Source organism: Diabrotica virgifera, chromosome 1 (genome assembly GCF_917563875.1).
Source record: "Diabrotica virgifera virgifera chromosome 1, PGI_DIABVI_V3a".
Taxonomy (NCBI): domain Eukaryota; kingdom Metazoa; phylum Arthropoda; class Insecta; order Coleoptera; family Chrysomelidae; genus Diabrotica; species Diabrotica virgifera.
In genome coordinates, this window is record NC_065443.1 from 167,499,159 (window position 1) to 167,523,787 (window position 24,629).

The following is a 24,629-nucleotide window of genomic DNA, read 5'->3' on the forward strand; positions in this document are numbered from 1 at the left end:
TAACACTCATGCTGCAATTGAGCCCTCTAATCACTCACTGAACCACGGAGAGTCTTCTACTCGTCCTACTTCTCATACTCTTCTGACAACTCAGCCAGAAATTGACCAGCCCAGCGCCGTACATCAAAATGACCTCACTTTACGCTCAACTGTACTATCGATCACCACACCACATGACACTCACGTCTTGTTGGCCACAGCTAAAATTCACATTTGTCCAGTAAATGGGCGGCCTATTCTGGCCAGAGCCATTCTGGATTCTGAAAGTCAAAGTTCATTTATCACTGAGTCACTAGCTACATCAATAGGATGCAAACGGTATCCTTCCAGTCTGCATATCTCTGGAATCCTTAATAATAGTAATGTCATTAAGGAAAGAGTTAAAATAGATATATTTCCTCACTATTCTTCTGCTACGCAGTTTACACTTTCTTGTGCAGTAGTACCTTCTATTACAAATTGTTTGCCTCAGATAGCCATTGACATAAGAAAGTTAAAAATTCCCTCTTATATATTAAATAAGTTGGCCGACGAAGATTTCGGTCAACCGGCTGCAATTGATTTGCTCATAGGAGCTGATGCCTACTATGAGCTATTGCTACCAGGACTTGAAAAGTTGGGAAAAGGATTGCCCTCTCTTATACAGACACAGTTAGGATGGGTTGTGTCGGGCTCTGTACCACTCAGCTATCTTAAACCTCACTTTGAACCTCACCCAAAATCGTACACATTTCACTCGACCCTCGGTTTTCAAGAGACCGATGAATCACTTAATGAAACACTAGATCGTTTCTTTCAACAAGAACAAGATCTTGTGATGTTTCCAAAAGTTCTGAAGAGGACGAGCTTGCCGAGCGAATCTTTATTTCAACAACTAAAATTCTGGAGGACGGCCTCTACCAGGTCGACCTCCCTCTCATTCATCCTTAAGCTCACAAAAAATTGGGCGATTCATTTATGTGTGCTAAAAATAGATTCCTTTCCCTTGAGAGGAAATTTGTCAAAGATCCTTCCTTAAAAGATAAATATAGAAAGGTTCTGATGGAGTATATTGAGCTAGGACACGGAAGGGAAGTCCCTCTGACACTTTGTAACTCAAAATTTGAAAATAAATATTTTGTTCCACATTTAGGAGTTGTAAGAGATCAAAGCTCTACTACAAAAATGAGAATCGTGTTTGACTTTTCAGCTAAGACCACTTCAGCTCTCTCGCTAAACGATATCACTTTCTGTGGTCCCAAAGTTCAGCCCGAACTGTTCGAAATTCTTACCAGATTCCGCACTCATAAATATGCATTTACTGCAGACATAACGAAAATGTACCGGCAGGTGAAAATGAATCCTTTCACTTTCTCCAGAACATTCTGTGGAGAGAAACTCCCAAGGTCAATTTTCTTGCATTGAACTAACTACAGTTTCATTTGGTCAAAAAAGTGCTCCATATCTAGCCTGTCGAGTTCTAAAGGACATTGCTCAAAATCCCTCTTGTTCAAAGGCAGTACAAGATACCCTATTGTATCAGACTTACGTGGACGACATCTTACCAGGCTGTAGTACTGAAGAAGAAATCATTTCACTGCATCGTTTGTTAAGCTCTACTCTTTCTTCCGCTGGCTTCAGCGTACACAAAATAAGATCCAATTCTTTTCTTGCTTCGTCTTCTGCAGAGTTTAGCAGCTCTTCGAAGAAAATTCTTCCTGAAGAAGGGCCATGTAAAGTGCTAGGCATTAAGTGGGATCCCACAACTGATTTATTCCAAGTTGACATTCCAGTATCACTTATTGTTAGCTCACCTACCAAACTTAAGATTCTCTCTGTCATAGCGCAGTGCTATGATCCTCTAGGATTTGTCAATCCTGTAAATTGTTCACGGAAAAATTCTGATGCAACAAATATGGGCCAAAAATTTCTCTTGGGACCACATTATAACCGATCCCAAGCTTCTAGATAATTGGCTTAAGTTCTTGTCAAATTTAACCAACCTGTCCTCTTTTTCGGTTCCTCGGTGCATAATCGGCGGAAAAGATGTAGTTCAAGTCGAACTACATGGGTTTTGTGATGCCAGTACTCAGGCATATGGCTGTTGCATATATTTAAGGGCAGAATACTCTGATTTATCGGTGTCATCTACACTTATTGCTGCTAAATCGCGTGTAGCTCCATCGAAAAAACCTCTCACTATACCGAAACTAGAATTATGTGCAATGGTTCTCTTAACCAGTCTCTACACAAGGCTCTATGCGATACTGTCGCGTTCTCTCACCATTTCTGATAGTATCTTGTGGTCAGATTTTATGGTAGCTCTCTCTTGGGCCCACTCACCTCCCAAAAAATGGGCCACCTTTGTGGCAAACAGGGTGGAAATAATCCAAAACGCTAGTCCTCGCCCAAAGTGGAAGTATATAAAGTCTGATCTCAACCCCGCAGACCTCTTATCTCGGGGCAAGCTTTCAGATCAAGCCAGATCCTTCTGGGCATCTGGACCGTTATTTCTATTAGATCGATCCAGCGATTGGTCTAAACATAGCTCATTTGAGCCTATTGTCAATTTGCCTGAAGAAAAGAAAATAGGTAATGTATGTACCAAAACTCAGAAAAATTGTTGGATCGAATTTATAAACCGGTTCTCATCATTCACTAAACTTATAAAATCCATGGCGTACATACATCGATTTGTGTACAATACTCGACATAAAGACCGCTTGTCTGGTCATCTGTCTCCTAAGGAATTGCAAGACTCCAGACTATTCCTAATAGGTCAAGTTCAGGCCGTTTTCTTTAAATCTGAAATAGTATCTCTAACGCAAGGTCGATTGTTATTCAACAAGCAAATTGCTTCACTAAATCCCTTCATTGACAGGTCCAAATTACTTAGAGTAGGTGGTCGACGCAAGTATTCGGATGTACCCTTTGATCAAAGGCACCCCTTATTGCTCCCTGCACGTAATCACTTCACCACACTGTTGCTCACCTCAGAGCACCAGCGTCTGGGACATGCAGGATCTCAAACCACCTTGAATAATGTCCGCTTAAGATATTGGCCTCTTGACGGACTTAGGTGTATAAAACGCATAATACATTCATGCAATACTTGCTTTAGGTTTAATGCCATCGCCTCAAACCAAATCATGGCAGATCTCCCTCGTGAACGAGTCACACCAAAAAGACCTTTCGAAAATACTGAAATAGATTTCGGAGGTCCTTTTTGCGTAAAGTCATCCTCATTGAGAAGAGCCCCTATATCAAAATGTTACATAGCATTGTTTGTATGCTTAACTACCAAAGCAGTCCATTTAGAAGCAGTGTCTGACCTCACAACAGACGCCTTCCTGGCTTGTCTTAAAAGATTCATAGCTAGACGTGGTATCCCATCCATTATCTACAGTGACAATGGAACTAATTTTGTGGGTGCTAATAATCATCTCACTCTTCTTAGAAAGCATTTTTCAACACAGCATCATGTGTTTCACGAGTTCTTTTCTTCCCAAAACATTCATGTGTTTCACGAGTTCTTTTCTTCCCAAAACATAACTTGGAAATTTATTCCTCCCAGATCCCCACACTGGGGTGGATTGTGGGAAACCTCAATTAAAAGTGCTAAGTCACTTTTGACTAAAATCACCGGCAACTCGGTATATACTTTTGAACAATTCTGCACTATTCTTACTCAAGTGGAGGCCGTTCTTAACTCTCGCCCTCTATTCCCATTGTCTACTGACCCATTAGACCTACAGCCTCTTACTCCAGGACACTTCTTAATAGGTGCCCCTTTGTTATCTTATCCAGAAGTCGATATTTCTTGCACTCCGGATAATCGGCTAAAGCGCTGGCAGCAGTGCACTCGAGTTCAGCAACTCTTTTGGAAGCGCTGGACCTCGGATTACCTAAATCGGCTCCAAAACCGACCCAAATGGACCCTTTCATCTCCTAATATTAAAGTAGGCGATTTAGTATTGGTCAAAAACCTTGACTCTCCTTTATACTGGCCACTTGCTAGGGTGACCGAAGTATATGAAGGAAAAGACCACAACGTCCGAGCAGTCCAAGTTCGCACGAAAAGTGGAAAATTCATTCGCCCTATAACTAAACTTATCCCCTTACCGCTAGGTGAAACTTCCCGCCAACAACACATGTTCTTGACCCTTCTTCCTCATTGTAGTAAAATTAAAACTACAAGATACTAGACATTTCTCTCGGGGGCAGTATGGTTGAAAACTGATTTGTTTTCAACCCTGTAAATTTCAAAGTGTTCGTCCAATAAAAACTTTCTTCACGTTTTATATATTTTATTGTGTGACGTGAATTTATTAACGTAAAAGATCGAGTTCTGCGTTGCTAATGAGTTTATTTATTAAAAAAAAAAAGAAAAGATAAGAAAAACGTCTGTCATTAGAAAAGTCACTGAAAAATCTCCTCTCCCTACGAATCTCAAATAATACTTAGAAAAACCAAAATTTGTCACAGCGATTGCGAAAATAATTCAAAATTAGTGTATCAACATATTCGATATTGTCACCCATACCTGTTCCTGTTACCCATAGTGCGTAAAGAAATAAAAGTTTATATTGTGTTACTCTTATCTTTACGTACTAAAAGAAACTCCCAATAATACAGTCCATTTAACAAACCCAGAGAAGACAAGGCGGTTGAATATTCTCCAGAAAGCACTAAACACTTCACTCTCAAGCCGCCTGCCTTTTCTCCAAGGTTATTATATGATAGATACAATATCAGATTTTTCAGCTCTTAAAAGAGCTACTTAGGTATGCAAAATATGAAAAATAATTTAAAAAAGCTATTCTCTGTGTATTAAAATTATGTTATTTCAACTAGTAATATAGAAAATATATTAATATTATGTGCAGTCACCGGCGCAAAATTCCGCCAACCAAAATTTTTGATAAGTTTGACAATTTATAACTTTATTATTTGTGCTCCCATTTTCAAGATTCTTGCACCAGTTTGTAGGTATATGTATTGATATCGTTTCATATTATTCTAGTAATAAAAAATTTGCTTGCACGGCATTATACAGGGGTGAATGGAAGCGTTGTATTTTCTCCTAACTTTAAAAAATTCTGTGGAAAAATGGAAGAGCTGATTTTGTTTCATAGTCCTGTCATATTATCCCGGAGGCATTACTAAAATTTTTTGTTTTTTGAATTATTTGAATACCTCTTTTCTTGTAAGCGCTGCACCATTTTTTGTAAATAAAAACACTGAATCATAAAATAAAGGTTAGATTGATAAGATTAGAATGTCCGCATGCAGCCCAGATTTCAATCCTATTGAGCATTTATGGGATGAAGTAAAAGCTATTTGCCGTCGTCCTAGGCCTCCAGAAAATTTGGTACAGTTATGACCCTGTTAGGGGAATATCGGGCTATTCCCCAGGCAAAGATAACAAAGATGCCAAACAGATTGCGAGCAGTCGTTGCTGCAAGAGGTGGACACACCCGCTATTGAATTGTTTTGTTTTGTTGTTAATTTTGTTTTGTTTTGTTAATTTTAGTGCGTTTGATATTTTTAATTAAATAAACCTTCAAAGCAGTGTTTGTATTTACGGCTGTTAAAAGAAAAGAGATATTCGAATAATTCAAAAAGAAAAACCTTAGTGATACCTCCAGGATAATACAAAAGGAGTAACAAAATCAGCCGTCTAATTTTTCCACAGAATTTTTTAAAGTTAGGAGAAAATACAACGCTTCCATTCACCCCCGTATAATGCCATCTAAGCAAAAATTCTTTGTTACCGAAATAATGACAAACGACATCAATACACACATCGGCAAAATTAGCCTAACACCTTAAAAATGGGACATGTTTGATGTTTCAAATTTCCTAAACCTGTTGTTCGATTTGAGTGATCCTTTTAGTATGTTATAGCCTTATTATTTAAGAATATCGGTGTAATAATATTGTTGCTAGACAGATAAATGTCATTTTATACTGGGTGTAACAATCATACTGTGTTTTTTTCTTAAAGTTAGATAGATAGATAGATAGATAGAATTTTATTGTTTATAAAAACTTTACAGTTTCATAACAAGAAATTTAGTTCGCTACATGTACATAAATAACTTAGATATAAATAGCATTAAAAAAGTATAAAAATGCAAGTAAGTTCTAGAATACAAACTTCTACATATTATATAGACATACCTATATTACATATTATATAAACATACACACCTATACCCACCTACCCGCATACACATACATATACATAATTACATACCTAGGAAGAACAAGATAAATATATAATGAGATTAAGGGAACACGTAACTGCAATATTACTTACATTATAAATTTTAAAATAAATAAATAAATAAAAAAGAAACAAACTTGTGAGTTATTCGGAGACTTTTTTTGTAAGTGCTACTAATAATCTTTTAAGGTACGCTAATAATACATTGAGAAATTAGAGCTTGCGTTATTAATTTTTTTTTATTCCTTAATTACGAAAGCTCGTAGCTTCAGAATATTCCATATATGATTTGAAATTGTTTTCGCGGTAGAGGGTGTAATATTATTCAGGGTGTTTGCTAAATGTTCTGGATTTAACAGATTGGTAATATTCTGTGGTCTCATTGCTGTGTAAATAGGACATTCGAACAGAAGGTGACGCAGAGTTTCCAACTCACGTTTGTTGCATATTGTACATAACTGTTTTGGATCAATCTTATATGTTAGTCCTTGAAAAGTGAACCGAATACAAAACTCGTTCGACAGTCTAAGTTGTGCTATTGTTCTGGTGAATAGAGGCATTCGAATATGAAGATACTGTTGTGGTTGATCGCTCAGGTCTAAGCCCTATAAAAAGTGAGAAATGATGAGTCATTCAGTTGTCGCAAATCATTTTGGTTTACCTTTTGTTTAAATGTGTCTATTAAGTCATTTTTATTTGCTTTTAGGAACGCTATATTGATATCTCTCCATGATCTTTGACAGTTTGCAAATTCTAACAGATTTTTAACTTGCGATGCCCAATTATATTTATTCTCTATCCTTGTGATTTCCAGTTGACGTAGAAAGCACATTTTAGGTAGTCGATTTTCTTCCATCTCATAAAGTTTAATGAGCCAGTTTAGCATGTGTTTAAATATCACAAGTGAAAATTTAGCTGTACTTGTTTCAAGTCAAACAGCAAAATCTGGCGTATTGATAGGAACCAAAAGGATACGTTTTAAAAATGTTAATTGCACCCGTTCTAGTATGTCGGCGTATCGTAACCCTCAAATGGCAATGCAGTTAGTTACTATGCTAAGAGTTGAGGAATTTAGCAGATGTATTCGGGATGTCCAACTATCCATCTTGGTTTTTGTCATGAGCGGTATTGTTGCTTCGATGGCATGTTTGGCCTTTTGAACGGTATCATATGCCATTTCTCTAAAAAGCGAAGAAGACGAAAAAGTAATGCCCAAATATGTAAATTTAGAGACAATATCGATAGGTTTGTTCTTATAACTGAAAGTACAGGCTTTTGGGATACCGCCTCCTCTAGAAAAAACAACTATTTTGGTTTTGCTAGTGTTAACTTCAAGATAATTTTGGTCACTATATCTTTCCAATGCTCTTAGACTCTTACCTAATTCCACTTCAGACTCTGCTACGATGAATAAATCGTCAGCATAAAGTAATAATACGATGTCTCGTTTATTTACGATGTTTATGCCAGTAACCCCGCTATCGAGAAAAAATGTTTCTATGTCTGCGAGAAATAATGAGAATAGAATCGGGCTTAATGATTCACCCTGTAGAACTCCGGCACTTATATCAAGTTGAGAGGTGAATCCATCTGAGGCAGCTACTTGCATTGATGCTTCATTGTATATATTTCTTAAAAGTAAAATTATGCGACCACTAACCCCTATATTGTACAGTTTTTGCCATAACAAGTTATGCCTAACAGAATCGAAAGCCCTCTTGTAGTCCACAAATGCAACGAATACTTTGCGTTTTTTTAACCTTAATCGTGACTGTATGATCGAGTTAAGAACAAATACATTGTCAATGCAGCTTCGATGTTTTCGAAATCCAGATTGAATTTCAGGAATAATGTTGTTATTATCTGTCCACTCATTAAGTCTGTTGAGTAATACTTGTGTGAATATTTTTTCTAAGCAAGACATTAGAGCAATTCCTCTGTAGTTAGAAGGATTGTCGATAGGCCCCTTTTTGTGTATCATTTTTAATATTACTTCAGTCCAAGTTCTAGGTATTGTAGCTGTATTAAATATGTTATTGAACAAACAAGTCATGTACAATATCCAATTATTTGGTAGATATTTATAAAACTCATAGGATATTTTATCATTTCCTGGACTTTTGTTGTTTTTGCTTTTGTTTAAAACTAAATAAATCTCATCAGGTGTTATAGATTTGTCCAGAAATTGATGTCTAACATCGTAATATGTAATAAACGAAATTATTTTAGGAGGGTATATATCTCTGTAAAAAGTTTGCCATACATTCATGGGTAAATTTGATGAAGGCGAATAACTATGAAATTTTTTTAAGGTTGACCAAAAAGTTTTAGGGTTTCGGCTGTTACTTAAATCAGTTATGTTATTAAAATAGATTTGTTTTTTGAATTTTAGTGTTGTCTTGTATTCTTTTTTTATCTGTACATATTTTAGTTTGGTGCTTTCTGAGAAATTATTTACTTTACATATTTTTAATTCATGTTTAACCTGCTTTTTTAAACAAAGACATTCATAATCGAACCAAGGGGATGAGAATATTTTGGTATGAAATGATCCTGTTTTTTTGATCATATTTAACTTTGTGGCTGTTTCTGTTATTGCAGTATATAGATTATTGTATGAATTGTGCAACTGAGAATTATATTGAATTCGGGGAGAGTTTGCCATTAATATATTGTAGGTTAATGTTAGTTCTTCATTCCATTTATATATAGTGTGTGAAGTATTACTGGAGGAACCATTAGTACAGTTATTTCCGTCAAATATATTTAAGTTTAAAGAGAGAGAGCTATGGCAAAGTGATCAGATGAGCTATATTCATTTAAAACATAAAAGTCCTGAACAAGTGATAGCGATGAGTTGGATATCCAAGCAAAGTCAATTACACTTTTACCTATAGAACTAACATACGTAAACTGAGCCGGTGAGTCTGAAATTGTACGACCGTTTAATAAACAAAAAGAGTTTTCTGACATAACATCGATAATATTACGCCCTCTGGTGTTAAGTGCTTTATCATTAGATGTTCTCTGGTCAAAGACATTTGTATCCTCTAAAATCTCAGGTGGTACTAAATTAAGTTCAGCTACTCTACAGTTAAAGTCGCCCCCTATAACTACAGGCGTGTTTTGAAGATTATCTATAATATCTAATAAACATGTTTGAAAAATATCCAACACGTGTGAAAGATCTAATGAGGGTTTAAAATACATTGAGCATAGTATGATTTTTTCATGGAGAGAAAGAATCAACTCGCAGATTATCCACCAAGGGGAAGCATCTAATAGCTTTAGTTTAAATGAATTTTTATAGAGTATACAGATACCGCCACTGGCTCTGCCGGTCGACTTTTCCTTTACAGCAGGTGAGCTTAGAATATTATAATTTTTTAAAAAAGCAGGAGTAATTTGAATTTTATCTGATAACCACGCTTCACATACACATAAAATAGAAAAATCTTTATTTTCTTCGACAAAGTCTTTTAGATTAGTGAACCCTTGACAGTTCCAAAACAACAAAATTAATGGTTGCTATATATTATTTCTGGTGTCTGCTTTGGAGATTTTTATTTCAGATGAAGAGCGTGGTGAACCCTCTTCTTCCCGATATCTTTTTGAAGTGGGCAACTCAACAATCTTGGGTATGTTTTTGACGTATTTTATTGTTAAGTTTTTTTCGCCGTCATTGCTACGTTGCTGAAGTTGTTGTCTTAGCTCTGTCAAGTGTTTAGATTGATTTGGAGTCAAATCTGATTTTAAGTATACGGTGGGATAGACAGTTTTTGAAATATTTGTTTTCCGTTTCATGATATCGATTGTAGTTTCACGAGAATCGACAACAATTTTAAGAGGTCGAGGTTTTCCATCTGTTCTGATTTTTCCTAATCGAGAGGTTGAAGCAATGGGAACATTTTTAGAGGGTAATATATGATTAATTAGGTTCTTGGCTTCTTCAAAATCATTAGGCGTTTCAGAGAGTCCCATAACGATGACATTCTGTTGTCGTTTAATCCTTTCCATTACCTCTATGTGCATTTCTTCATGGTCCAGAAACTTTTTTTCTAAGACTTCAACTCGTCTATTAAGTTGTTGGTTTTCTGATTGTAGTACAGTTATATTTTTGTTGCAGGCAATAATTTCTGCATTTTGGGCTGTGACCAGCGCAGATAATTCTTTAATTTTTGTTGTAAAGGTAGCTTGCATTGTGTTAAGCTGAGCCATAATAGCGTTAAATCTAATGGATTCAACATCTTCATGTGCGCTTGTCAATTTTGTGTTAAGACAATTTTCACATATCCAAGCTCGTAGCGTATTTGGTTCGAGATCCGTAGGTTGGGGACGAGCACAGATACCGTGCCAATGCGCTAGACATACTGAACAATTTACGGTACTGGACACTGGAGTCGTTTGCTTCCTTCGGTGGTATTAATTTTTGACACGCATGGCACTTATTTGTAGTAGGCATAATTAATATTAGAAATTCAGAATGATTCAAGATGACTTTTTGTTTTCTTCTTTTTGTTACTTTTTATATTTTGCTAATTAATTCTAGTCACTTACTTGAAATGTTTAAATTGATAAGAATGCTGATTCACTTTATTTCACTAACTATGTAATTAGTATTATTACTTATTGATTAACATTTACTTCAACAATGCGGAGCGATGTTTACACATCGAAGGTTCGAACTAAACTCTTTTTTCTTAAAGTTCGGAACACCCTATGGAATATTCTAGCATATATAAAATATTGAAATTAAAACTCAATTATAGTCAGGCTTTCTTAACATTTTCTTTTTTGACTCATTTGCTTATGTTGACAAATAAAAGAGTTATGTGCTTTAACAACTAGCCATGTTTTTCATCAGTAAATCCTCATAGTAGGGGAGGAAAGTATGCTGAGTTTGCAGTTACTCAAGCGTTATGGGGACCTATTGGATTGTGAAGAGTGGATGCTAAAACCAAAAAAAGTTAAGTTAAGTTTTCCATAAAGTGTGGGACTCTCCATTTTTTAATTTAATTTTCCATTTCCACCAATCGTTTTTCCGATTGTAGCGCCATCTATCCATAATTGGAAAAATGTTGCAAATAAAAGTTGCTTATTTTTACGTCAAGAATCCCAATCTGTAATAAAAATTGGGAGCTCCTATTTAAGGTTTTAAAGTAACCCCCATCCCACCTCCGTGGGGGTAGTGTTTGGTGACATTCGATAGATTTTTGAAAAATATTGAATACGTGTATTTTGCAGTTTTACGATCTGATGTTCATTTCGCGAAATATCGCAGGGTTCGTATTTAAAATTTTTAATTTACCCCCACCCCTCTCCGTGTGTTGTCGTGTTTAGTATTATTCGATAGACTTTTGAAAAATATTGAACACGTATTTTTTAGTTTTTCGATCTGACGTTTATTTCGCGAAATATTCGCTTTTTTTGTGAAACTTTGCGACTCGCCCATTCTCAAATCGTCAGATTTTTGAAATTTACACTATTTTGCATGTACTTAACTTACCTTATTTTAAGCTGACGATTTCAAGTTTTTCTAAGAACAGATTTTTTTTTCGGTCCCTCCTTAATGAATTCCCCGGTGTTAAGAACCTTCCTCTTGTTAAACTGCCGTCTCCTCAATGAAGGTTCTTCTTCTTCTTCTTCTTCTTTTTGTATAGACATGACTCTGTCTGTTTTTTTAATGTGCCTCTAGTAAGTTGTCGTTCCATCGTTTTTGTGGTCTTTCCACTGATCGTCTTCCTATTGGGGAACCGTCTCTCGCTGTCCTGACTACCCTATTTGTTGTCATTCGGCTTATGTGGTCATTCCATTCTATTCTTCTATTTCTTACCCAATTATTAATGTTATCCACCTTGCATCTCCATCGTATATCTGTACTTCTAGCTCTGTCCCATAGAGTCTTACCATCGATTTTTCGAAGGGTTTTCATCTCCGCTGTTTCGAGCAATCATTTTGTCCTCTCTGTGTCGGGTCGTGTTTCTGCCGCGTATGCCATTATTGGTCTGATGACTGTTTTGTAAATTCTGCCTTTCATTTCTTTTCCGATATTTTTATTTCTCCATATTGTGTCATTCAGGCAACCTGCGGCTCTGTTTGCTCTATTCACTTGATCTTCCACTTATGTTTCGAGCCTTCCGTAGCTAGATAGTGTGATGCCTAGACTTTTAAACTCCATCACTTGTTCTATTATCTGACCTTCCAGCTCCAATTTACATCTTATTGGATCTGCTGTTATAACCATGCATTTTGTCTTTTTTGAAGAAATTAACATGTTAAATTTTCTGGCGATTATGTTGAATTGGTGCAGCATACGTTGTACTATCATGTAATCTCTCACTTTGAGAGATTAGTATTGCATCGTCCGCATAGCAGATTATTTTAAGTTGTTTTTCTCCCATTTGGTATCCTTTTTTAGTTCTTACTTTTTTTATTATTTCGTCCATGATCAGGTTGAACAATAAAGTACTCAAGGAATCCCCCTGTCTTATCCCATCGCCGGCTTCAATTGGGTCAGTTAGTTCATCTTCCACTTTTACTTTTATTGTGTTGTTCTGGTAGATGTTTTCTATCGTTTTAATTATTCCCAGAGGTACCTCTCTCGAGTATAACAAGTGGATGACGTCCTTTAATGTGACCCTGTCAAATGCTTTCTTAAGGTCCACGAAACATAAATATGCCGGTTTGTTGTATTCCAACGATTTCTCTTTAACTTGCCTCATTATAAATATAGCGTCAGTGCATGACCTTCCCGACCTAAAACCTTGTTGTTCTTCTGCTAATGTTATAATTTCATTCAATGTGTTTATTATGTATAACTTTTGTTGTTAATTTTATTGTTGTGTTTAATAAGTTAATCCCTCTGTAGTTCTCCGGGTTTGATTTGTCTCCTTTTTTGAAGAGAGGTATTAGGATGCTGGATCTCCATTCTTGTGGTATTCTGTTTTGTTCTATTATTTTTTGTATTAGTTTTAATAGTTGTTTAGTTAGATCTTGTCCTCCGTACTGTAGGAGTTCGTTCGATATTCTGTCCTCTCCTGGAGATTTTCTATTTTTTAATTTTCTTAATGCTTCCTTTACCTCTCCCTCCTCGATGTTTATTTCTTCGTTTGTCGTAACTTCAGGTGTTGGTGGTTCATTATCGTCGCCTTTAGCAAATAGAGATCGGAAGTAGTCTGCCCATGTTTCCTTCTGAATGTGTTTCGCTTTTATTAATTCGTTCATCTCCTTTCTTTGCCCTCTGATCATTCTCCATACTTCTTTTTGTGTTCCGTAGAAGTCGTGTTCCATCTGTTTTGAGAAACTCTGCCAGTGCTCCTTTTTATTTGTCTCACTCTAAAGTATTCGTTTCGTTTCTGATTCGTTTGTAGTGGTTGTATGCCTGTTGTGTTTGTTTTGTTCTGTATTCTAAAAAGGCTTTCTTCTTTTCTTCGCATTTTATCTTAACTTCCTCTCTAGACCACGGGGTTTTCTTCTTTAATATGTGAGTATTCGTTACTTTTTTTCTCCAAGTGATTCTGTTGCAGCGTCGATTATGTTATTTTTGAGTTTTTGCCAGCTTTCATCGATGTTATCGTTTTCTAATATTCCATTCTCAGCAATCTTCTCTGATATTCTTTTCCTGTATAAGTATTCTGTGGATTCCGTATGTAGTCCTTCGACTTTAATTTTTGTTTGTGTTGGTGCTGCCCTCTTAGGTGTGAAATATTTCATAATGATTCCTATTTTACATAATACTAGGCTATGGTCGCTACCTAAATCTGCTGAGTTGAGGCATCTTACGTCGATTATTTTTGATGGATGTATATCTCTGTTGGTTACAACATAATCTATCATAGATCTTTGTCCACGGGTGTTATTGAATCCAACCTCAATGAAGGTTGGCTACTACAATTGCAAACTCTTCTCTATCTTCAGCTGTTCTTATTAGCTGCCCAAAATTTAGCCCTGTCCATTGTCGGATGTTTCTGAGCCACGATAGTCTTTTTCTTTATAGTTCTCTCCTTTCCTCGATCTTTCCTTTCACTATAAGTTGAGCATATTGGTACTTATTATTTCTCAGTATGTGGCATAGGTATGATGTTTTTCTAACTATCACTGTGTTGAAAAGTTCTCTTACCTTGCCTATTCTATGCAGCACTTCTTCGTTTGAGGTATGCGATGTCCATGAAATTTTAAGGATTCTCCGGTAGATCCACATTTCAAAGGCCTCCAACTTATTTACAGTTGATGTTTTATAGGTACATTTACAGGGTACAAGGTTTCTCCCCATGCCCCATGTGATAATCTGACGCGCTCGAATAACTGCAAAAATACCCGCTTGGATTCTACTACTAAATACATTACTAAGCGATGTCACAATGACGACCTCACGTGGATTTCAGCTGAACTAGCTTCGACAGAGGTTTTAACGTCAAACGCTGAGCAATTAAAAATTTTAAATACGAACCCTGCGATATTTCGCGAAATGAACATCAGATCGAAAAACTGCAAAATACACGTATTCAATATTTTTAAAAAATCCTTCGAATGGTACCAAACACGAGACTTCACGGAGGTGGGGTGGGGGATTTCATTTAAAATCTTAAATAGGAGCCCCCAATTTTTATTGCAGATTTGGATTGTTTACGTAAAAAAAGCAAATTTTATTCGACACATTTTTTCGAATTATGGGTAGATAGCGCTATAATCGAAAAAAAAAACGATTGTTTCAAAATGGAAAATTAAATTAAACAATGAAAAGTCCCCCCACTTTATGAAAAACCTAACTTAACCTTTTTCTGGTTTTAGCACATACTCTTCACAATCCAATATTTCCCCATAACGCTTGAATAACTGCAAATTTAGCATACTTTCCTCCCCTACTATGAGGATTTATTGATGAAAAATATGGATAGTTGTTAAGGCAAATAACTTTTTTATTATCCCGCATAAGTAAATGAATCAAAAAAGAAAATGTTGAGAACGCCTAAGTCTACAATCGAGTTTTAATTTTAATATTTTACATATGAAAAGTACAGGGGAAAAACAAGGAATGTCACATTTTATACATATTGAGATAAACACCAATAAAGGTTTAATTCTTATGATATCTAAAAACTACTTAGGAGATTTTTAGCAGAATTCTAGCAGTTATTGGTCTATAATCTTAATATAATATTAATCTATATTAAGTTATTAATTTAATAATGCACCAAAAAACTGCTAACATTCCTTATTTTTGTCCAGTGGCGTGCGGACAATCCTGGTCCTTCGCCTGGATACAAATTCTTAAAACATTTATTTAGACTTATCTTTCTGGTTATTGTTCTGAATCGATAGTCTAGTCGATAGTACTCAGTTTTTGCTACCATATGACGAGAAAAACTAAAATTCATGAAAAAGTGACATTCCTTGTTTTTCCCCTGTACTCTTCATATGCTAGAATATTACACAGGGTGTTCCAAACTTTAAGAAAAAAAAAACACAGTATGATTAGTACACCCAGGATAAAATGATATTTACCTGTCTAGCAATAATATTATTACAACGATATTCTTAAATAATAAGGCTAGAACATACTAAAAGAATCACTCAAATCGGACCACTGGTTTAGGAAATTCGACACATCAAACATGTCCCATTTTTAAGGTGTTCGGCTAATTTTGCAGGTGTGTGTATGTACCTACAAACTGATGCAAAAATCTTGAAAATCGGAGTACAAATAATAAAGTTAGATTGTCAAACTTAACCAAAAATTTTGGGTGGCGGAATTTTGTGCTGGTGAGCGTATTATTGTGTATTATATGTGAGTAATTAATATGTATATCAATATGTTTCAGATACAGCGCAAGAGACATGGAGCTCAAAAAGCAATTGGCAGAAATCCGTTCAGAGTTCGAGGGTGTATCACATAATTACCAAGCTCAGATTTCTACACTACAAAAACAAAAATCAGAGCTACAAGTGAAAATAAGCATTTTGGAATCAAACAACGCGGAATTACACAACCGATTTGTACGAACCAACCGTGTCGAACTTTCAGCGACAATGCCCAATTTAAGTACGGTCGGTGGGAGCTATCAACAAAGTGGAGGATTCCAGAGGCAGTTCTCGCATCCCAGTTATAGTTCGGAGGATAATATAGAAGAATGTATAGGGTGGGTAATTTATTTTTAGACAATTCTTATTCATTATGTTTTGGTCTACTACCCTCTTAAATTGCATGTCTTTGGAGGTAGTGCTTGGACAAACTAGAGTTACATTTCCACGAGCCGCGGCGTGCACGCGAGTATCTTCTACGGCACTACAGCCCAAATTGAGCCTTGGCCTCCTTTATTTTTTGCCTCCACCCTTGCCTGTCTGTGGCTGCTCTTCTCCATACACGGACTCCTAAAAGGGCTTGTGCGTCGCTGTTTACTGTGTCCTCCCAGCGCTTTCGTGGCTTCCCAACCGGTCTCTTCCCTTGCATTCTAGCATTCAGTGCTCGTTTTGGTAGCCTATCCTCTCCCATTCTTATCACATGTCCGGCCCATTGCAATCTTTGTATTCTAATGAAGTCTGACAGGGGTGTTTCCTTATAAAGTTGATAAAGCTCGTTGTTGTATCGACTTCTGAAGATTCCGTTTTCCCTCACAGGTCCTAGTATTCTCCTAAGTACTTTCCTTTCGAATGTGTCGAGTTTGTTTTTGGATGTTTCTTTCAGGACCCAGGCTTCACTGCCATAGCTTGTTATTGGTCGAATTAAGGTTTTATAGATTCTCATCTTTGTATTTCAGTGGACACTTTTAGACCGAAATATATGGGATAGGACAAAATAAGCTCTGTTTGCCTGCGTTATTCTCTTCCGTATTTCTCCATCTTCTGATCCGTCGGCATATATTTCTACTCCCAGGTATGTAAACTTTTCAACCGTTTCAATGTCATCTTCATGTATAATGTTTTCTGGGAGTTTATTTCCTTTCGTCTGAGTCATTATTTTTGTTTTTTCTGTGTTAATTTCCAGACCTAGCCTTTTTGTTTGTGTTTTTAACTCTGCATATGTTTCCTGTGCTCCTGTTGATGTTCTACTCATAATATTAATATCATCAACATAAGCGGCCAGTTGAACCGTTCGGTTGGTCAGTAGATTTCCTCGTCCAGTTTGCATCTGCCTAACCGCATACTCCAGTGCCAGGTTAAACAATGTTGGGGCCAGCCCATCTCCCTGCTTTAGTCCCTGCGAAATGTTGAAAAAGTCTGTCCGCTGGTTTTGTATTCGTACACATGCCTGAGTTTCATCCATTGTGGCTTTAATGAGTCTTATTAGCTTGTGTGGTATTGCCAATTCAGCCAATATATAGCATAGTTTGTTCCTTTTGACTGAGTCGTATGCCTGTTTGAAGTCCACAAACACGTTGTGAACATCAACATCGTGTTCCCATGCTTTGCTTAAGATCTGTTTCGACTGTAAATATTTGATCCAGTGTCGATCTTCCCGGTCGGAAGCCCGTCTGATACTCTCCAATAATATTTTCTGCTAGTGGTTGGAGCCGCTGGTTTATAATATACGTGAGGACTTTATATGCTGTACATAGTAGTGAACGCGAGTATGCGATACAGCGATCTCCCGTAGCTTGCCCGCAGCGTGCCCGCAGCGTGCACGCAGCTTGAAAACACGTAAATGTGCATCGCGCCAAGTTATATGTCGACGCGTTTAGAAGAAAAAGTAATTCTACTTCGAAACCTATTAGTGGAGTCACTGAAGGTGGATATGAGCTATTACCTCCCAATTCGTTGAACCTCCATCGATTTGCATGAAAATTGGTGAGTGGTTAGAGGATATCTCAAGGAACAAAGGTGACATGGTGCCAACTTGCGCTTTTACCCTGGGGGTGGATGCTACCTCTTCTCGGGGGTGAAAATTATTTTATTAAAAATAACCCCATAATTCGATAGAAGGACAAATTTCAAGCAAAATTTGTTATATAAAGTTATTAAACTAAATCAAAACTTTTTGAGTTATTAAAGATCAAAGATTTTAATTTTTCTTGAGAAAAATGCATGTTTTTAACCAATTTTTCATCAATAACTCAAAAAGTGTAAGTTTTTACAAAAAAAGTTATTATTATCAAAATTGAAGCTAATAAAAAATGAAATAAACCCCTCACTACAAAAACCTTTTAATGTTAACTAAAAGTGAGTTATGGGTAATTGAATGTATATTTTTTTTTTCGGCGAGTAAAAAACTAAGTATTCAAGCTGAAAGAACGGGAAATTGATGCATTTTATAACATAAATTTATTAAACATTTGTCAAAGTACTTAAAAATATCTATTAAATGAGCCCCCGAACATGTTGTTAGCGTTCAAATTTATGCTCCAAAATGTTTTCAAAATTTATCTTTTAAAAATTTTTCCAAAAAATGTTAGTTTTTTTTTATAACTCCGTTTGTGTTTACGATATCAGGTTCATGTAAAAACTGTTTGAAAGTTAATACCAAGTTCTATTTAAGCACGTTGACCCTAATCTTTTAAACCCCTTACTTTTTTAAAAATAGGTTAAATGACCCCGGTTGCATGGTTCCCACAGCAAAATTTAAGATTTAAACGTTTCTATCTCGGTTATTTTTTACCCTATAGAAATAGTTAAACAGGTAAAATATTTGGCACAGAAAAATCTAAAATTTGGTTATACAGTGCTAGTCAAAAGTCCGTACCCCCCTCGTATCTTTTAAACGGTTATACCGATAATAGTAAATTTGGAGGGAGGAAATAAACGGACGTAAGCTTCTTATCTAGTCGTGACAGGTGACGTAATAGTGACAGATGACTTTACAGCGCCACTGTGACAGATAATTTTAAATGAGACCTTATGGCAAGTGATACCTCGTTTGAAAGGTATTGAAAATACCTATTCAGTCATACTAATTTTGTTCGAGTTTAAGCTAATTTTGATGAATAAATGAAATAAATATAAAATTGTAGTTTCGCATTTAATTAATAAAAATTAAAAATTCCGCCTATGATTACTTGTCAAAAAGGTTGACGTTGACGTAAAAACTACTAGAGAATTGAAAAGTCAACTTTTTTGACAAAAAAAAACCAAAGGCGGACATTTGAATTTTTATTAATTAAATGTCAAACTACAATATTATATTTATTTAATTTATTCACTAAAATCAAAATCAACTTAAGCCCAAAAAAATTAATATTACTGAATAGGTATTTTGAATACCTTTCAAACGAGGTATCACTTGCCATAAGATCCCATTTAAAATTATCGGTCACCGTGGCTGTGTAACGTCATCTGTCATTATTACGTCACCTGTCATGACTAGTTAAGAAGCTAACATCCGTTTATTTCCTCCCTCCAAATTTCACTATTATAGGTATAACCGTTCAAAAGATAAGAGTGGGGGTACGGACTTTTGACTACACTGTAAGTATATCATTTTTTACGTATATTGAATGTTTTTGGAGTTATTATCAAAAGAATATGAGAATTACAATAATTTTTAAATTATGATTTTTTTAAATTATATCTTTTTTTCAAAAATATGCCTTCTAAACCGGTCAAAATTATCGAACACATTACTTATGCTAATATGTATAAAGAAGTTCTTGTAAGGATTACATAAATTTTAATTTTTGTGGAAATAGCGTATGTTTTATTTTTCACTTTTTCCTAAAAAATTCGAACCGGTTATTTTATTTTCATTATAACTTGCTTAATTTTGACGTTATTACCTTGTTCTGAAACTCATTTGATAGGTATTCCGAAGTTTTTTGGCAAATGTTTAGAAGGAGCATTTTATACATTGCATCGTTTTCCCGTTATTTAAGCTTGAATACTTAGATTTGAGTACTCGTCGAAAAAAATACACATTCAATTGCCAATAACTCACTTTGAACTAACATCGGTTTAGTTCTTTATGTGAGGAATGTATTCAATTTTTTATTATCTTCAATTTCAGTAATAATAAGTTTTTGTAAAAGCTATTATTTCTTTTTTGATTTATACGTGAAGAACCGATTTAAAACATGCATTTTTTACGAAAAAATAAAATCTTTGGTCTTTAATAACTCAAAAAGTGTTGATTTATTTTAATAACTTTATATAACAAATTTTGCTTATAATTTGTCGCTCTATCGACTTATGGTATTATTTTTAATAAAATAATTTTCACCCCCGAGAAGGGGTGGCATCCACCCCCAGGGTAAAAGCGCAAGTTGGCATCATGTCACCTTTGTTCCTTGAGGTATCCTCTAATTACTCACCAATTTCCATGAAAATCGATGGAGGTTCAACGAAATCGGAGGTGAAAACCTTAAGTGACTGCACTAAATACCTTTTTATAGTTCTGTATTGTAGAATGTTAGTCGGAGCGAAGACTAGTAAGGCTACATAATAGCCTCTTTGTACAACGAAGGTTTCTTCTTTTTTAGCATATTTTGTGGTGTGTGTTGAGTAAATGTCTTATTACTAAGTAAAGTCAGATTCATTGTCCTTATAGTTACATATTTTATCAGAATGTCACCTCTAGCAACTCGAAAGCTCTGGAAGTCACATGTCAACGCATTGCGTTGCCAGGTGATTTTTATACCTTTAATAATACACGTTCATCAAATACTGAGTAAAATTAAACTGTTTTATATTCCTTTCTTACAGATACAATCTGAACCATTCTGTGGCAAGAAATAGACAACAGGGAGAAGTGGATAGACAAGAAGCCAGTGCATCTCCTGATTTAGGAATCGAAAGTGACCAAGGAAGGTTCTCTAGTTTAGAAATACACCATAATAGTATCAGTAGACCATTGTTACAGACCATAGAGCTCACAGAATCTATGAACAATTTGCTGGATGGAGATAATAATCCAATTGAAAAAACTAATTTCGGTAAGAGATTGTTTTTGTTAATATTAATATGTGTTTCAATAAAAATAAACTCTTCGTCAAAAGGATATTGCAAGTAAAACAAACAGTACAGAGAAAAAAAAACAGAAAACAATTTTAAATTTATTTAAAATTTAGTTTTATTTTGAATTGTATATAAATATAATCTAAAACCTTTAATATATTGAATTACGTCTGAGCGATGCTAAAAAAGAAGTTAATGGCTGAAGAAGACATTATGACCATTGTTATGATTCAGATCGGCGCTGTAAGTGGGCGTGGATAAACATTTCAATGTATCCTTTAGTGTAGTCCCTCGATTAGCTAATCGTTACAGTTAAACCGGAAATGTTATAGAACGAACGAGATTGAAATGGAAGGTTGAGGGATACTATGCCCTTTTAGGAAGATTAGGTACGTCTAGTCCAACAGTCTATCAGCTCGAAGATCAGTACTTGTTACATATAAAATCCATAAGTTTCTTAATTTAATAAGAACTCCAATTTCAGTAGCAATGATATGTCGAAGGACTTCTGAGGTTAATTTGAAGTCAAGACATCTTTGAAAAAGGGTTTCCTTTCTTCATATGACACCAAAGTCTAAAACTCACTTGAGCTCGGTAATATTGAAACTAGCAGGAAGAATGGAGACCTGCCCGGGTTAAGACCGATTCCTGAGTGTCTAAAAGTCGAAAAATTATAGAAACGTATGAATTATTTTTAGTTTAAGAACAGACATATTCGTAAAACTTTGTAAGGGTAAAACATATAGTATAGCGGATACGCGCCAACTCAGTAACTCTTAATGACAAACTTTTTTAAATCAAAATGTACACCGGCCAATTCATAACTTTTCTACCTGACCAACTCGCAACTTTATACAGGTGAATTCGAAACCATTGTTTAATAGTTGTTAGGTTAAAAGGTAAGAAATAAATTTGAACAGTATATAGCATATTATTATGTAAGCGAATGGTTCTTGGTTTGCTTAAACACATGTTGTGTATTATATGTACCTACCTATAAAAAAATAATAATAATTGACTTATGCTCCTTCTCAAATATGCCCGGAACATTAATAAAAAATTAAAATATTTAAAAATTTCGAAAAACATTATTTTTTTTCTACATTCTTTTCTTATAACTTTAAAACGATTTATTTTGGAGCAAAGTCGTACGAAATTAAAATAAAGATAATTGAATTTTTTATGATATACGACTAGTTAAAAATGTCTTAAATTATTACCCTTTCTGTAAAATTGCAATAAATACAAAATAAGGGGGCAAAATAAGCCTCTTTTTATTCAGTGTTTTTCATCAACTTTGGTTGCACTTAGAACCTTCGTAATTCGCATAGAAAATCCTTATAACATACTTAAATCGTCCACCAAATTTCATTAAAATCGACCTGATAAATTTTGCATAATAATTTTGCAATCTAAATTTTTTTAAAAAAGTTCAAATTTTTTAAAAACTTTCTGAACAGAAAGTAGACCATTTAGAGGTTTGCTAATTTTTTCACATATAAAGAGGCTCTCTGCCTATCAATACACTTTACAGAATTAAAATCGGATTATCTAAGAGGCCTCAGGACTGTTTTAAAGTTATAAACAATTTTTTGGCTTATAAACAAATACAGTGAGGACGTTTGAGTTGGAATAAATTCATTTTCTCGAGAATGGGCGTCTCTGGAGATAAATCCTGAAAAAAGTCGATTTTTATTTTTAAATTCTAATTTTTTGGTATACATATCATACCAGTGACGTCATCCATCTGGGCGTGATGACTCAATCGATGATTTTTTAAAATGAAAATAGGGGCCGTATGATAGCAGGCCGTATGATTCCGTCAGTATAACAGGTTGCCTTGCAACCAGATGCAGAACAGTACCATAAATGTTTTCCACTTTTTAGCACTTTCTTTAATTGAAATTTAAAATTATTTACCACCAATAACTTACACCCACGTGCACTCATTACGAAATCTGTTATCTGTTACAAGAATTTCAGTCATTTTCACAAAATGTATTTGGATTTTCTCTAGTTACTGTTCCAAGAGACAATACATAAATGATGAATACCTTTTACACCACCTTCAAAGAGAGTAATTTTTACAGGTACGTACCTGGAATACCGGTATTCAATTATCAACATTACTTAAAAATGAAAGTTACTAATTCACCGGTAGTTAGTGGGTTATCGAAGAATTACCTGCGCGCCAGAGTTAAGAGTTGGCCTGTAATTAGGATCGGGGATTAAAATAGTTACGAATTCACCGAGACCCAGACCGGACCCAGCGACTAGATTCGAAATTAGGGATGAGGTTAACGATGACATTCAAAACAATAAAAAAACATTAAATTACAAAAACCAAACTGGTCACAAATTACAAACAAAATTGCTGCTCAAAAAACTAAAAAGGCATGCTAATCTTTTTTTTAGAGGACCCTCTTTATTTCTGAAGATTGGCAACAATTTGGACAAATAAGGGTTGAGTATCGAGACTAGTCCGTTCTATTTTTTTAATTGTGAACATTTCATCCTACGTGGACCTCTACTTCCGTCAATTTGCTCCCCCATCGACAACTTTAAGTACTCATAACGTCTTCCCCTGTACACATGCCCTATATAACTGGTTTTGCGTTTGTTGATAATATTGAGACGTTAAGCGCTAGACAAAATATTGAAAAAATGCTCCCTGGGCCAAGTAGCTGTTTCATCAATACGCTGCGGTCCCTAGGGACCGCCATGGCGCTTAACGTGTTAAGAAGTTCTCTATAATTGTCCATTTTACGCAATACTGCCTCGTTAGTAACATGCTCTGTCCATGGGATTTTCAGGATTCTTTGTAACACCCACATCTCAAAGGCATCCAACCTTTTCATAGCACTTAATTTCATTGTCCATGCCTGTGTCCCATATAAGAGAATAGAATAAAATATGTATACAGTGATGAGCACGCTAATAACCGGCAAAATAACGCAAAAGATGGAAAACATATTAAGTTGTGAGATAAAAAGAAATGAAACTTGTAGAGTGGGGAAATTTAGCGATAGAAACCTATAAGTATACATTGTATTTATTAGGTTTGTTCTAGCATCAGTTTCAAACGGTTTGAAACCATCAGCGAATAGTGGACCAGCGCGAGTAGAGGGGATAGCACTGGTGACCAGTATTATGTTCTCTCACTGACCAACTGTTTGCTGACGGTTTCTGACTAGTTTGACTGTTTGCTAGAACAAACCTGTTTCCCACGTTTAGACGTATCGGACGAGTTTGGAAACTGCCACTCTGACAGTGACAATTTTAGTTGACATACTCCTTTGATACGTCTAAAGGTGGGAAACAATAAATATAATGTAAATTAATAGGTTTTTATCGCTAAATTTCCCACCTTTGCTAGATGTTTTCCATCTTTTGCGTTATTTTGCCGGTTATTAAGCGTGCTCATCACTGTATTTTCACGAATCGATACCTAGTATTCAGGGAAAGAGTTGTAGTAGTCAAAAGGTGTTTCATTTTTAGAAATGAGAATCTTAAGTATTCAATTCGAACTCGGATTTTAACC

The 24,629-nt window shown here is 35.3% G+C and overlaps 1 protein-coding gene across 5 annotated transcripts in view; it reads left to right on the forward strand.

The window, feature by feature from the left end:
• Nucleotides 1–24,629, forward strand: part of LOC114338775 (centrosomin) — a 652,106-nt gene that overhangs the window by 623,512 nt on the left and 3,965 nt on the right. For all 5 annotated transcript variants that reach the window (XM_050641722.1, XM_050641725.1, XM_050641721.1 and 2 more), the window contains 2 exons: nt 16,030–16,347; nt 20,837–21,066. In XM_050641722.1, the coding sequence (XP_050497679.1) occupies nt 16,030–16,347; nt 20,837–21,066 (548 nt within the window). The remainder of the gene's footprint in view (nt 1–16,029; nt 16,348–20,836; nt 21,067–24,629) is intronic.